This window comes from Octopus bimaculoides, chromosome 24, assembly GCF_001194135.2.
Source record: "Octopus bimaculoides isolate UCB-OBI-ISO-001 chromosome 24, ASM119413v2, whole genome shotgun sequence".
Classification (NCBI taxonomy): domain Eukaryota; kingdom Metazoa; phylum Mollusca; class Cephalopoda; order Octopoda; family Octopodidae; genus Octopus; species Octopus bimaculoides.
The window spans coordinates 17,137,711-17,150,617 of record NC_069004.1 but is presented as its reverse complement, the minus strand read 5'-3'; the positions used below and the strand labels follow the sequence as shown (position 1 = coordinate 17,150,617).

General features: G+C 36.9%; 1 protein-coding gene across 1 annotated transcript in view; it reads right to left on the bottom strand.

The window, feature by feature from the left end:
- The window catches only part of LOC106879132 (inhibitor of Bruton tyrosine kinase), a 74,643-nt gene that overhangs the window by 41,148 nt on the left and 20,588 nt on the right, over positions 1 to 12,907 (bottom strand). The window contains exons 6-11 of the mRNA XM_052976525.1: positions 12,192 to 12,277; positions 10,057 to 10,250; positions 8,064 to 8,235; positions 6,789 to 6,930; positions 5,633 to 5,804; positions 1,190 to 1,400 (exon numbers count right to left, since the gene is read on the bottom strand). Coding sequence (XP_052832485.1) covers positions 1,190 to 1,400; positions 5,633 to 5,804; positions 6,789 to 6,930; positions 8,064 to 8,235; positions 10,057 to 10,250; positions 12,192 to 12,277 — 977 coding nt within the window. The remainder of the gene's footprint in view (positions 1 to 1,189; positions 1,401 to 5,632; positions 5,805 to 6,788; positions 6,931 to 8,063; positions 8,236 to 10,056; positions 10,251 to 12,191; positions 12,278 to 12,907) is intronic.

Genomic DNA, 12,907 nt, shown 5'->3' with positions numbered 1-12,907 from the left:
CTGGTGATTATCTTTTATTGTTTACTTGTCTCAGTCATTGGAGTGTGGCCATGTTGGGGCACCGCTTTAAAGAGTTTTAATGAAAAGAATCAACCCCAGGACTTATTTCTTTTCTCTCATGCTGAACTGCTAAATTATGGGGGCATAAACAAACCAACACCAGTTATGGTAGGGGACAACCACAAAGATATATACATTTATGTACATACATACATATATACGCACACACACACACATATGTATGTGTGTGTGTGTGTGTGTATATATATATATATATATATATATACATAACAAGCTTCTTTCAGTTTCCATCTTCCAAATCCACTCACAAGGCTTTGGTAGGTCTAGGACAATAGTAAAAGGCACTTGCCCATGGTGCCATGCAGTGGGATTGAACCTGAAACCACATGGCTTGGAAAGTAAACTTTTTACCACACACCCATGCCTGTGCATATTAGAGACTATATTTTCTATGTTAGAATATTTTCTTAAGCAGAAAACATGAAATTTATTGGGGGAGGGTTGATAAAGGGAAATGGGTAATGTTCACACCTTTCTCAAGAATAAAAAAAGGATCCCAGCTTTGAACTAATATTGATTTTTTTTTTTTTTTTGTGATATTGCATCATGTGATATATAGAAATATTATTAGCCTTTAGTTGTATTACACATCAACATTCACATTTATTCATAATGTTCAAGCCTGTACTTGTTACCTGGTATTGAAGTCATGGCCATTAGTCAGGAGGTAATTGAATATGTTACAAGGCTTTCAAATATGATGTCTTCAATTCTTAGAGTAATCATCGATTAATTGTCTGCTGAATGCTATTGTTTTTGCAAGCTGAACATTCCTGAATTAATCCTGAGATTCTGGTTGTGCTGGTGGCCTTATGAATCAAAAAGATTATTCAAAGTTGCCATACACACTACTCATGTTTTTTTTTGGGTTTTTTTTGCCTAAAAATGGAATTTAGACAAAAATGGTGCTGAAAGACCTGGCTAAAAATGACCCCAAAATGCATTTAATTATAGCCAGAGGATTGCAACCAAAGGCATACTTTTACATAACAACGCAGTAACTGATGGTAGGAGTGGTGCCCAGCTGTAAAAACAAATTGCTCCCACAATGTGCAAATTTCTTAACTTAATATATATGTACAAGTAATTCTTCTATCACCATCATGGCTGAAAGAAAAAATGCTGAGGCATAAAAAGAAGGGTTATTAGAAACCTTGCAAAAGGATCAGTTTGGGTTACAACAAAGTTCTTCTCATCATGGCTTATGGCAAGATGTGTAGCTCGATGGATGTAAGGAAGGCGCTTCATGTGAAGATGTTCAGTCATGATTTTCTTCAGGGAACTGCCTTTGGATGGAACCCGAGTCTCCTTCAGAGGAGCTGCAAAAATTATATGTAGAAGTATTGATAGAAATATTGTTAGATATGACAAACCATTGGTTGGTAGATATCATAATAGAAATATAGATATAAGTATTAGTAGAGACTTGGTAGAGGCCGAAACCGGACGTGGTTCCTCCTGATGATGTCTTGAGCTAACTGGATCCTATAAAGGAGCTGTTGTGGTAGCAGACCACGAAACATGGTTGAAATTCCTCCTTCCTTGGTAGAACAATGAATATTGGATGAAGTTATTTGAAAGATGTTCTGGTAAAAATATTGGCATAAATCATGTGAGAAATGTTTGATAGACAATAGAGGAGAAATATTTTGTATATATAATGGAAATATTTTCCTCCACCTCCTCCACCACTACCAACAAGCAGCTATACCCCAACACTCTATCCTCATTACCATGCTATACTCCATACAGCATGTTCTTACTATCATACTATACCTCGCACACCAAGTCACTGTTACTAATCACACAACTACAGTACACTTACACATACCTTCACAAATCTACTACACAACAACACTACACTCCATACAATGTCTTTACTACTACATTCCAGTCCACATTAACTACTACACTACACAACAAATACCCAATACCATACTACACTGCATACATGTTATCACTACCACACTACACCCAAGACATGTACTCACTACAAAACTACATTCCATACAACTTGTCCCTCATACCACATTACACCCCACACAATGTCTTTCACAATTCCAGTACTCCCAGTACTCCCGAACTCATTGAAGGACACATCTGGGGCATTGGTCATGGTTAGCTACTCATGTAGGTGTTGATCAATATTTTCAATACTATAATAAGTCTTGCTTGAGTGGGGCTAACTTGAATGTAGCCTGCTTAACAACACTATATATACCTCTCCCACATCAATGTCAGGATGATTTGGCAGGTTATGGTGGTGAGAGCCATAAACCATTATGTCATTGCAGCCCTCCTTAAACATTTGATATTGAAGTCAGTAAACAATAAGGAATAAATAAGTTTGCTGGACTCTTTAACTTTCCAAAAGAAAGTGCTACGTGGATGCTCAACTGGGTAAAAATAGTCAAATCACACCTTAATTAAAACAACCCACTGCATTAGGTGTACAAATTGGTTGGCATTAGAGCATAGGACAAAATGGCTCCTTGTATCTTTTCCAACTCTCTGCTTAGGTCTACCTTACTTTTCCTCCTTTCAGGATAAAACGAAGTAGAAAGTATATTAGACAATTGCATTAAAATGAATTACAGTAGTTATAGGCTGGTTCTTTATTTTATCCCTGAAAGGCAAACTTGACCTGGTGAGATTTGAAATCAGAGTCAGAACAAATACTACAAAGTATTTCATCTCATGTTTTAATGAACCTACCACTTCATTACACCTGAGAGCAGCTGAACAGAATTTACTTGGACAGGGCTAACTAGAACTGATTCAAACACAATACATGCACACACACACACACACACACACACACGCACACACACATACACACCATACACACACACACACACACACACACACACAGATGATGATGGTTGTCATCGTTTTAATGTTTAATTTTTTATGTTTGAATGCATCAGACAGAATTTGTTGAGGCAGATTTTCTATGACTGAATGCCCTTCCTGTTACCCACCCTCATCTGTTTCCAAGCAAAGTAACATTTCTCCCTGCCAAACATATTTTTCAAACATCATTTGTATGATGCTCTTCACTTTGAGAGAGAATGCCTTTGTTGCCAGTAGAAGTAATAGTCCCTGTCTTTGTCCAATCACTTCTTACCCTAGGTAATATACTTCCACCTGCACTGCCTATTATGTCACCTAGGTAACAGAACCTATCCACAACTTCCAGTAAGCCAGTCAGGCATTTAAGAGAGTCTATATCTTGCCTGTTCTTAGTGCATGCTGCCTCAGTGCATCTGCCACATAGAAAGCCTGCTTTCTCTGTTAGTCTACCTGTGATTCCACTTCACCACGTTGTGTCCATAGCTTATTCTGGGCATAGTTACTACCTACTCCTTTTCTGCATATCGAGCAAGGCCATTTCTCTAGTGAGTTACTCATGTTATGTTTGATCGATCTTTTCAAAATAATACCTAAGTGGAGATGACAATAAGTCTTGCTTGAGTGGAGCTAACTTGGATAACGCCATATATACCCCACCCCACATCAATGTCAGGATGATTTGGTAGGTTATGATGGTGAGAGCCATAAACCATTATGTCATTGCAGCCTTGCTAAATACTTCAGTAAATATCGAGCCAGGCCATTTCTCTGGTGGTACCAGGGTCTTACCTTCTTTTCCGTTTACTAACTTTACTCTCGGCTAAGTTTACTTTGAGGCCTCTCAGTTCTATCTTTTTTTCCATCCATGGCTGGAATTTCTTCTCTAACTCTGCTATAGATTCAGCTAGAAGAACTTGATCATCCACATATAGAAGTTCTCAAGGACAGCTTTGCAGGACTAAGATGAATAAGAGACACTTGAGGAATGAACTTTGACGGACTTCTACCATCACACTAAATTCATCACTGGACTCATTCTAACTCTAACTTTAATCACAGCATCTTTGTACATAGTTTGTGAAGCCCTCACAAACCATTTGTGTACCTTGTTTCCTTAGTGATCCTCATATTACTAAGCACGGCATATCCTGTCAAAAGCCTTCAAGTCAACAAATACTAAATGTACTTAGAAGTACTTTGCTACATGAGGAAGAAGGCATTTGTATCTGTGGTACTTTTCCTGGGCACAAAAGCTGAACTGCATCTCAGTCAGACTAGTTCTGATCCAGATTATTGTGCTACTGTGACCTTCATAACCTGGTTCAACAATTTGATGCATATGTAATTTTCTCACTCTAAAGCATTTAGTTTGTCCTTATAGCAGTGATGCTATTACACCACTCATTGGGTACAACACCTTCCTGGTTAACTATTTGGGTAACCAGCATGTATCCTACCAGACCAGATATTCTGAGTATCTTGGCAAAAATCTCTGATGGGTCAGCAGTATTCCTTCCATTCTTTAATCACTCTATCTACCATACTGCTGTCCATTTGTATTTCCAGTCCCACTGGTGGGTCAACATTCATTCTCCCATACACACTCTCCTCAATCAGCAACCTCTCATAACAACAGCACTTCCATGCTTCTTTCTTGTCATCAGTACAATGGATAAGTGTGCCTCAATCATTCCTAATATACTTCTCCCCAAAGGCATTTCAGTTTTCTCTGACATACTTTCTTGCCTGGGTAAATATACTTAACACCCAACTTTCCTTTCTCCGCTTTCACATTCCTTCCAGATTTTTTCAAGAAGGTTCAGTGGCTCACATTAGGTGAAACCCTTAAACTTCTGTGTCATTTTGAGGTCCTTTCAAAAATTTCCATCAAAGCAGTTTGAAGAGTAAACAAGCTTGCAGGGAACCCACACCTCTCCAGGCTTCACTTGCAGAAAGAACTGAGTTGAGCAATGGAAATTAAGTGAAGCACTCATCAAATTCACACTACTGACTCTGTTTACTGCTTACAGCAGTGAATTGCTTCTACAATGATGGCAGTGCTGATAATAGCATATTATGAATCAATGATAGGAAGGTATATCTATTCATAAAAGGGGACCCCATTTCATCTTTTTCTTCTTCATCATGTAAAAATCTAGCAGGATTATTGAGAATTAACCAACCCATTATAGGTGGTATCAGAAAGTGGAAGGTGAAGTGAGATGATGCGACGAAATTTTTTCAAAGTATTTTAAAATGCAGCAAAAAGAAAAAATGAAACAATAACAAGAAAAAGATAAATAAAATTCATTTGCTGCAGTACTTGTTGTAATGATACGAAACTAAATGTACTTAGTTTCCCATTGTTAAATACGCTGTCACAGATAAAAGGCGGGCCAGCTCGGTGGCTGGCGTAACAATAGTCAAATAAACAACCAACCACTCTGCATCGCATTATTGTAGTACCTGCATGACACAATATGGTGGAAGCAGTGGGATGTGAACCCACACCTCCGAAGAGACTGGTACCTAATACCAGTCCAACAAATGCTCCTCCTCATATCAATGCAGAAACACAAAATAATGGCCAGATGCATGAGCAGTGCTCAATGCCAACCTGCAAAAGAATCACAAGATCAGGCAGAAGAGTGGAAACAGAAGAGTGCTACAAAAACTTGCATGGCACAATAGTACTCACATTTTTCTTTGGAAGTCACTTGTGTTTTTTTCCACTTGCCAATATAAGTTTCTCCTTTAGTTGTGACAATACCAATATTGCACTTACTCAAACATATATCCATCACATTGAAATCACACAAATCAAACCGACAGTATTTTATGACGGGAGTATTTGACCACCAGATACAAACCTGAAAAGCAGAGAGAATGGAAAAAAAAAACTCTTGTTGCTGTTATCATCAATGTTACATAACAGTAGTTGCTTCATATAGAAATAGAAAACAAATCTCTCAGCTCACATCTAATTGTCTTCAATATAGGAAGTATTCATCATTTAATATAGTTATATACATGACCAAAAAGATGAGATGAGCATGACTGGAGCACATTAGTTCATATGTTTGCTCGGTCAGGGTTGACTCAGAAACAACACTGACAAAAGAGAGGTGATCTTCAAAGTTGCCTCAATCTGTTAGAAACAGCAGCCAAGTCTACTTTCAGTCTCACTTTCAATTAGGTTGGATACTGTAGTCTAGGATAACCTATTATCTGAAAACAGACGGGATGATCATGGTGAGAAAATTTTTTCATCATAATGTACTTGATCATGGCTGACCCAGGGTTAAACAATAACAAGAGATGCTCAAGTGTCATGTCTGCCATATATCTAACTTAAGCAAAAAGTCTCAAATCTGAGGGGAGGGGCAGCTAATTTTATAAACTCTAGTACTTCACTGTCCCTTTCTGGGATAATAAAAGATAAAATGAATCTCAGAGGGATATGAATTCAGAGCATAAAGAGCTTTAACTAAATACTTTAAAGCATTTAAGTTTACTTCACAAGCACATAGTTTGTAGCTGAGTCCTATAGCATGACACTTTGAGTATGTGTTTCTAGTCATAGTGTTGGACTGACCAATATCTTGTGGGTATAGAAAAGAAGACATTAAAAGGATGATAGTGATGTTAATATGTGTGCATGTATTTGTTTTTATACAGCTTAATTAAGCAGTATTGTTTGTAACCTAACAGTTTGACAAACAGATATTCATAAAATAAGTATCTGATTTTAAATAATACTAGGGTTGATATGATCATGTAAACCCTTCAAAAGTGCAACAACTGAATTAGGTGAAAGAGTTGAAGAAGAATAAAAAAGAAATAAAATGTTTTACCCTTTTTTGACTTTTACAAAATATTAGAATAACAAGGTGAGAATTTGGAAACAAACTGGAACTGGATGAAGATGAGGATGTATTTAAATGTTCCAAGCTCAGGGTTCCTCCAATCAAAGTGATTCTCGTGGCAAGGTTCAAACTATAATATAACAGAAGCATGGAATTACTGGTTGATGTGGAAATGGTGACAAGTGGCAAGAATACAGTGACATGTGACAATAATGGCAATAGGTGGTGAGCTTGCAGAATCATTAACATACAGGGTAAAATGCTTAGCAGCATTCCACCCATCTTTATGTTCTGAGTTCAAATTCTGTCAAAGCCAGCTTTGCTTTTCAATCTTTTGGGGCTGATAATATAAGTACTAGCTGAGTACTGGAGTTGATGATATCGACATGTCCCCTCCCTGAACTCCCTGATCTTGTGCCAAATTCTGAAACCAATAATGGCAATGGTATAGTGACATGTGGCAATCGTGTTGAGACATGTGGCAACAGTGGTGAGATATGTGGTGACGATAGTGAGACACATTACCACATGGTGAGACATGTGGTAATGGTGGTGAAATGTGGATATTACTTCGTATCTTTACCCTTTAAATTAGATGAAGTAACCCTAAATATGCTCAAAAAATATTGGATGGTCATTAATGAAACATCTTTGCTCATCAGTTTGCTTGGTGAAGACTGGCCTGGGGCTAAATAGCAATAAAACCTCCCTCAAATCACACGAAAAAAAGGACATTAAATAATGTAGTGCTGGATACACTAAAGGGATGGTCATGGCTGGAACAACTTTAATCATAGGTTTGCTCATTCAAGGCTGACTTGAAGTCAAACAGCAACAAACCTTTCAATATATACAGCAGTTAAACCTCCTCTAAATTGCATGTGATAGTTTTTAAAATGAAGTCTCATTGGATAATGTAGTCCTTGAAACACTAAGTCAAATAGTCAGACAGGATGATCATGGCTGGAACAACTTTGATGATATGGCTACTTGAGCAGAGCCTGTACAAGCTAGGAATGCAGCCTCAAATTGCTAGAAATAGCAGATAAATTCCTTTGAATCAGAATACTACTGCCACCGAAAGAGAACCCTTTGAACAATGGAATCCAAATTAAAATGGTCACAGCTGGAATGCTTTTGTAAGTAGGTATTCCATTTAGCATAGATGACCATCATTCAGAAGATTCAGTACAACAGCAGCAACAGCAGCAGCTACAACAACAACAACAAATAATAACACCAAACTGATGTATAATCACTTACTCTGATGTGATTTTCCGAGACAGAAATTCATGGAAAACATAAACATGCCCATTTTTAGAGAGGCAGACAGTTGCCGCATCAGAACTTTCAACACACTTGACTGTTTGGTCAAGTTTTAAGAGATCAAGTATTAGATAGAATTGCTTCTGATAATGTTCTCCTTTCAGTGGACCTGTCATGGAAAAAAATTGGGAAATGCAATTAGATTTGGTGTGTTTTGTCAGGCTACAAAAATGAGAAGAGTAGACATAGAAATGATGGAGAATGGGGTATTTGTATGTTGGACCAATAGTGCTTCCTGCTGACTGAATACAACAAAAGAAATATATATATATATATATATATATAGTAGACAGGGGAGACACAATGAGATTTGCTATTTTGCTGGACCTCCACGACAAGAGAAGAGGACATAGGACTTAGAAGTAGTCAGTGGTCATAGGCTATACTGATGTTTCTTGATGACTCATCATAAAAATAGTGAAAATTTTGCTGGGCCACTTGGTCGAGAGGATGCAGAATCAATGTTTTTCCAGGCCAGGCACAAAAATAGTGAACTAGGAAGACACAATGTGGTCTGGAGGTTTTAAAGACCTCAAAGATAAGAGAACACAGAATTGAAGAAAGCAGAGTGATAACATACTACACCAAATAATGTTTTATCTGTTCCCCTGACACTGAACAGAAATGGTTATTTACTGGACATAGTTGTGTAGTGATGGGCTCAACTTGATCATCACATACTCACTAAGCACGCACAATTCGGTCCTCACTTATAAACTGGTCACAACTTGGTACTCACTTAAAAGATAGGAACAACCTGGTACTTACTTTTGTGCTGAGCTCAACTCTGTACTTAAGTTTTACCTTTATATTTTTACTGATGCATTTATATTCCTGCATCTGCTTTAGTGCCACTGTATCTACACCCTATCTATACCATTTTGTCTATGCCATTGCATGTATACAATGCACAGAGTGTCTCCAGTTAAAGCAGAAAGCAAAACAAAAATAACAGTAAAGAAAACTTATCTAAATGTCTTTTGGTAAAATATACCCAACTATACCCCATTAAGACTTACCCAAAATATTTCTTTTTATTGAAACAAAGCCATTGCTTTCATAACAAAACTTATTCAGTTGTAATGTGTTAAAACATGGCAAATTGTATCTCATTAAAATCTACACAGCTATTTTAATTATTCACCTCATCCATTAAAACTTACCAAATTGTCACCCCATCAATTGTTTATCATTAAAAATTAACTAATTGCCTCTCCTGCCATTGAAAGTCACTCAGTTAATACCCATTAAAATAGTCAATTGTTCCCCATTAAAATCAAAATACAAGCATACCTCAACTTACATAATTTCAACTTGTCATTTTCAAACATATTTTATTTTTTTAAGAAATTAATAGGAAAAAATAAACTTCCATTTCAGTCAATTTATTCAACCTTAAATCAGTCTCTGCAAACATATTTAACCATTTAGCATTCAAACTGGCCATATCCGGCCAAAATATTTAACCTGTTTCATGCTGAAGCTGACCGGATCCAGTTTCTCACCTCAATCATACAATGACATTCAAAAACTAAACAATCATTTCATTGAAATCTCAAAGCTATGAGATAATGCATGATTAATTCAAAACAATATAAATAAACAAACACTATATTTAACAGAGTAAATCTGAATACTTAAAGCATATAAACTTAAAAAACACTTAAAGTCCAATACTGAGGTGGAAAATCAAGTAAAATACATATGAAAGTATGTACAAATTATTCATTCAAACAGATATAAGCTAATTCTTTTAAATGTACTTTTGTGTTACATTATTTTTTAAGGTTAGTCACATTGGAACCAATTGCTGATTTAAGTTGAGGGATGCTTGTACTTAAATCTGCCTTTTGCTCCACCTTATTAAAACATAGTCAACTTCTCCATCAACCTATCAAAACTTAGTCAATTGTCCTCCTTTCAAACTTACCTAACTGTCCTCCATTGAAACCAGCAGCATAGATAGCATCATGGGTGAAGACAACAGTATGGTACTGGCCTGTACAGGCTCCAATCACACGAGAGGTTTTCAAACAAACAAGTGTAGGAATAAGGCAATTTGCAGGCACAGGTTTTTGCCCCAGCTGGAAATGTTCATTTGAACCACAAGAATGTACTTTGCCTCTGTGAACAGAAACAAAAGTAAATATTGTAAGCAACACTACCAATTCCAAATAAATTAATAACACAAATTTCCACATCATTTAGTATACTGTAGTTCCATAATGATTCTCCTACTTTAGTACAATGAAGTTTTTCTTTGAATGGAATCTTTTCAATGAAGTCTATTCTATTAAGACTAAAACATGTTCACAGTTCTTCCCCATACCAGCTGAAACATTCAAAATAATATCAGTCATTGATATTTTGGTCACTTCCTTGTAGTGAAATCAATTCTAATTATTGTTGTTGCTTTCGAAGTTGATGTTTCTCATTAATTCTGAATTAATTTCACTCAGTGTTTTATTCTCTTAAATATTCTAGACTCTCTCTCTCTCTCTCTCTCTGTTCAGGGGTGTATATGGATGTATGGATGTCAGTATGTATTTACTTAGGGAAAATGTGTGAGTGTGTGTGTGTGTGTGTGTGTGTGTGTGTGTGTGTGTATGTGTGTATGTATGTATGTATGCATGTACAACTATGCATTTGTATTTCAGAATAAAACACATGTAACTGCTTTATTATAAAGCACGTGGTTTCATTTTTTTTTTATATAGAAGTCTTCCCAAATGCAGATGAAAGGAAAAACATGTGAAGATGGTGATGCTAAAAAAATTGGTAAATAATCAAGTTTACATGATAACAGTCTTATGAAATTTCATCACCATCATCATCGTTTAACCTCCGCTTTCCATGCTGGCATGGGTTGGCTGGTGTGACTGAGGACTGGCGAACCAGATGGCTGCACCAGGCTCCAATCTGATCTGGCAGAGTTTCTAACGCCAACCACTCCGAGAGTGTATGGGTTGGCAAGAAAGTAATTTCGTTTTTTCAAACAGAGTTATGATTTTTTTTGAATGACTTATGATTTTTTTCTTTTGACATTTGATAGCTGTTACTTTTAGCTTACTTTAGAAGCAAATTGCACATGATTTTGTTTACAGCTATTAGTTCAGTGTCAATTTTAACGTGGAGTGCAAAAATGAACATTTTTGCCGTATTTTGCTTTTTTATTTCCATAAAGGCAAGAAAGCTGCTGAGGCTCACAAAGAGATATGTGAAGTTTATGATGTTGATTGCTTAACAGAATGCACATGTCAAAAATGGTTTTAAGAAATCTGTTCTGGAGATTTTTCATTCAAAGATGACCAACGTTCTGGTCGACCTACTGAAGTTGATGATGACTGAATCAAAGTCATAATTGAATCTGATTGTCATATAACTGTGCGAGAGATTGCAGAGAGGTTAAATGTATTATACATTGCCTTCTGTCTTGACCGAGCTGCCTTCTTCAATTGTGATGACTGTTGCTTCATCCCAGGGTCGTACTTGTAGACCCAACTTTTGTTTCTGATGTTGATCCTTGACACACACACACACACAGAGTATGAATCATAAATACTGAAATAAATAAAATTATAAAAACCATTTGTTGTGATAAAGAACTACATAGGAATGTACACACATCTCTTCCTTGCTTTTCACGTGTGGAGAAAAGAAGGTATAGGAGTTGAGTGATGGACCACCTCACAATCTATTGATTGTTCCTCAGAGAAGATGTTGATATACTCATCTCTTTTTCAAACAAATAGCATTGACAAATATGTCAATTAAACCATCTGCCATGCTAGTAGCTTAATTGCCTACTGCTATACATAGCAGTTATGCTATTGGTTGGTGAAGGAGATGAGCATGTTTTCTCAGAGGAACAATCAACAAATTGTGAAATGTCCATTAGGAAGTTCTCATGCTAATTTGACTGCACATTAGAAACAAAGAAGAAATGTGTGTACATCATTATATAGCCGTTTAAACACACACACTCACAGGTATACGTGTGTGTGTGTGTGTGTGGGGGGGGTTATGGTTAGTGAGAGTACTGAAATAAATGTGGAAAGAACTAACCTTTCAGTTACCATCACCGTATGATTGACAGAAGCTGCAATGGCATTATATTTCTCTACCTTTGAAGAATTCACCAGTTGAGGAGTCTGAAAACAAAGAATGAATTATTAATAAATATTAAGAGAATCTTACCAAAGCAGAAGCTGTAGTACAGGCTACCCTGTCCTCTTAACCAAGTGAGGTGGTTTGACAGGTTCAGACAAATTTCCCTCCACTTCAAAGCTTCATGCAAATGTAATTATTATGAAGCATTTATTTTAATTTTATTGTTCTTTTGCAAATTAGGTGACAAATGGTAGATCTGTTTTAAAAATTGAAAACCCCATCAACTGAAATCCTGGCTACACCCATGTTGTCGTAGTAGGAGTGATGGTGGTATTGTCAGCTGCAGTCTTCATAGAGTAGATGTTTTCATCTTCCAAACAAAATGTATGATCCATCTGCCCATCTATGTCAGTTGTCACAAAAGAGGGTAAAGGGTAAAGACCCCTTTCGGTCATGAATGACCATGGGACTGCACCTAGAAAGTTACCCTCAGAGGCTCAAGTTCGGGCAAAGTTGTTTATGAAAGGCTGGCAGTCGCCCATGCATACCAATCTCCCTTCTCCATGCCACTGATGTTATCCAAGGGAAAGGCAAAGGCTGAAACAGCTTGGCACCAGTGACATCGCAACTCATGTGTTATGTTTCCCTCGGGTGACTCGTAGAGATAACAC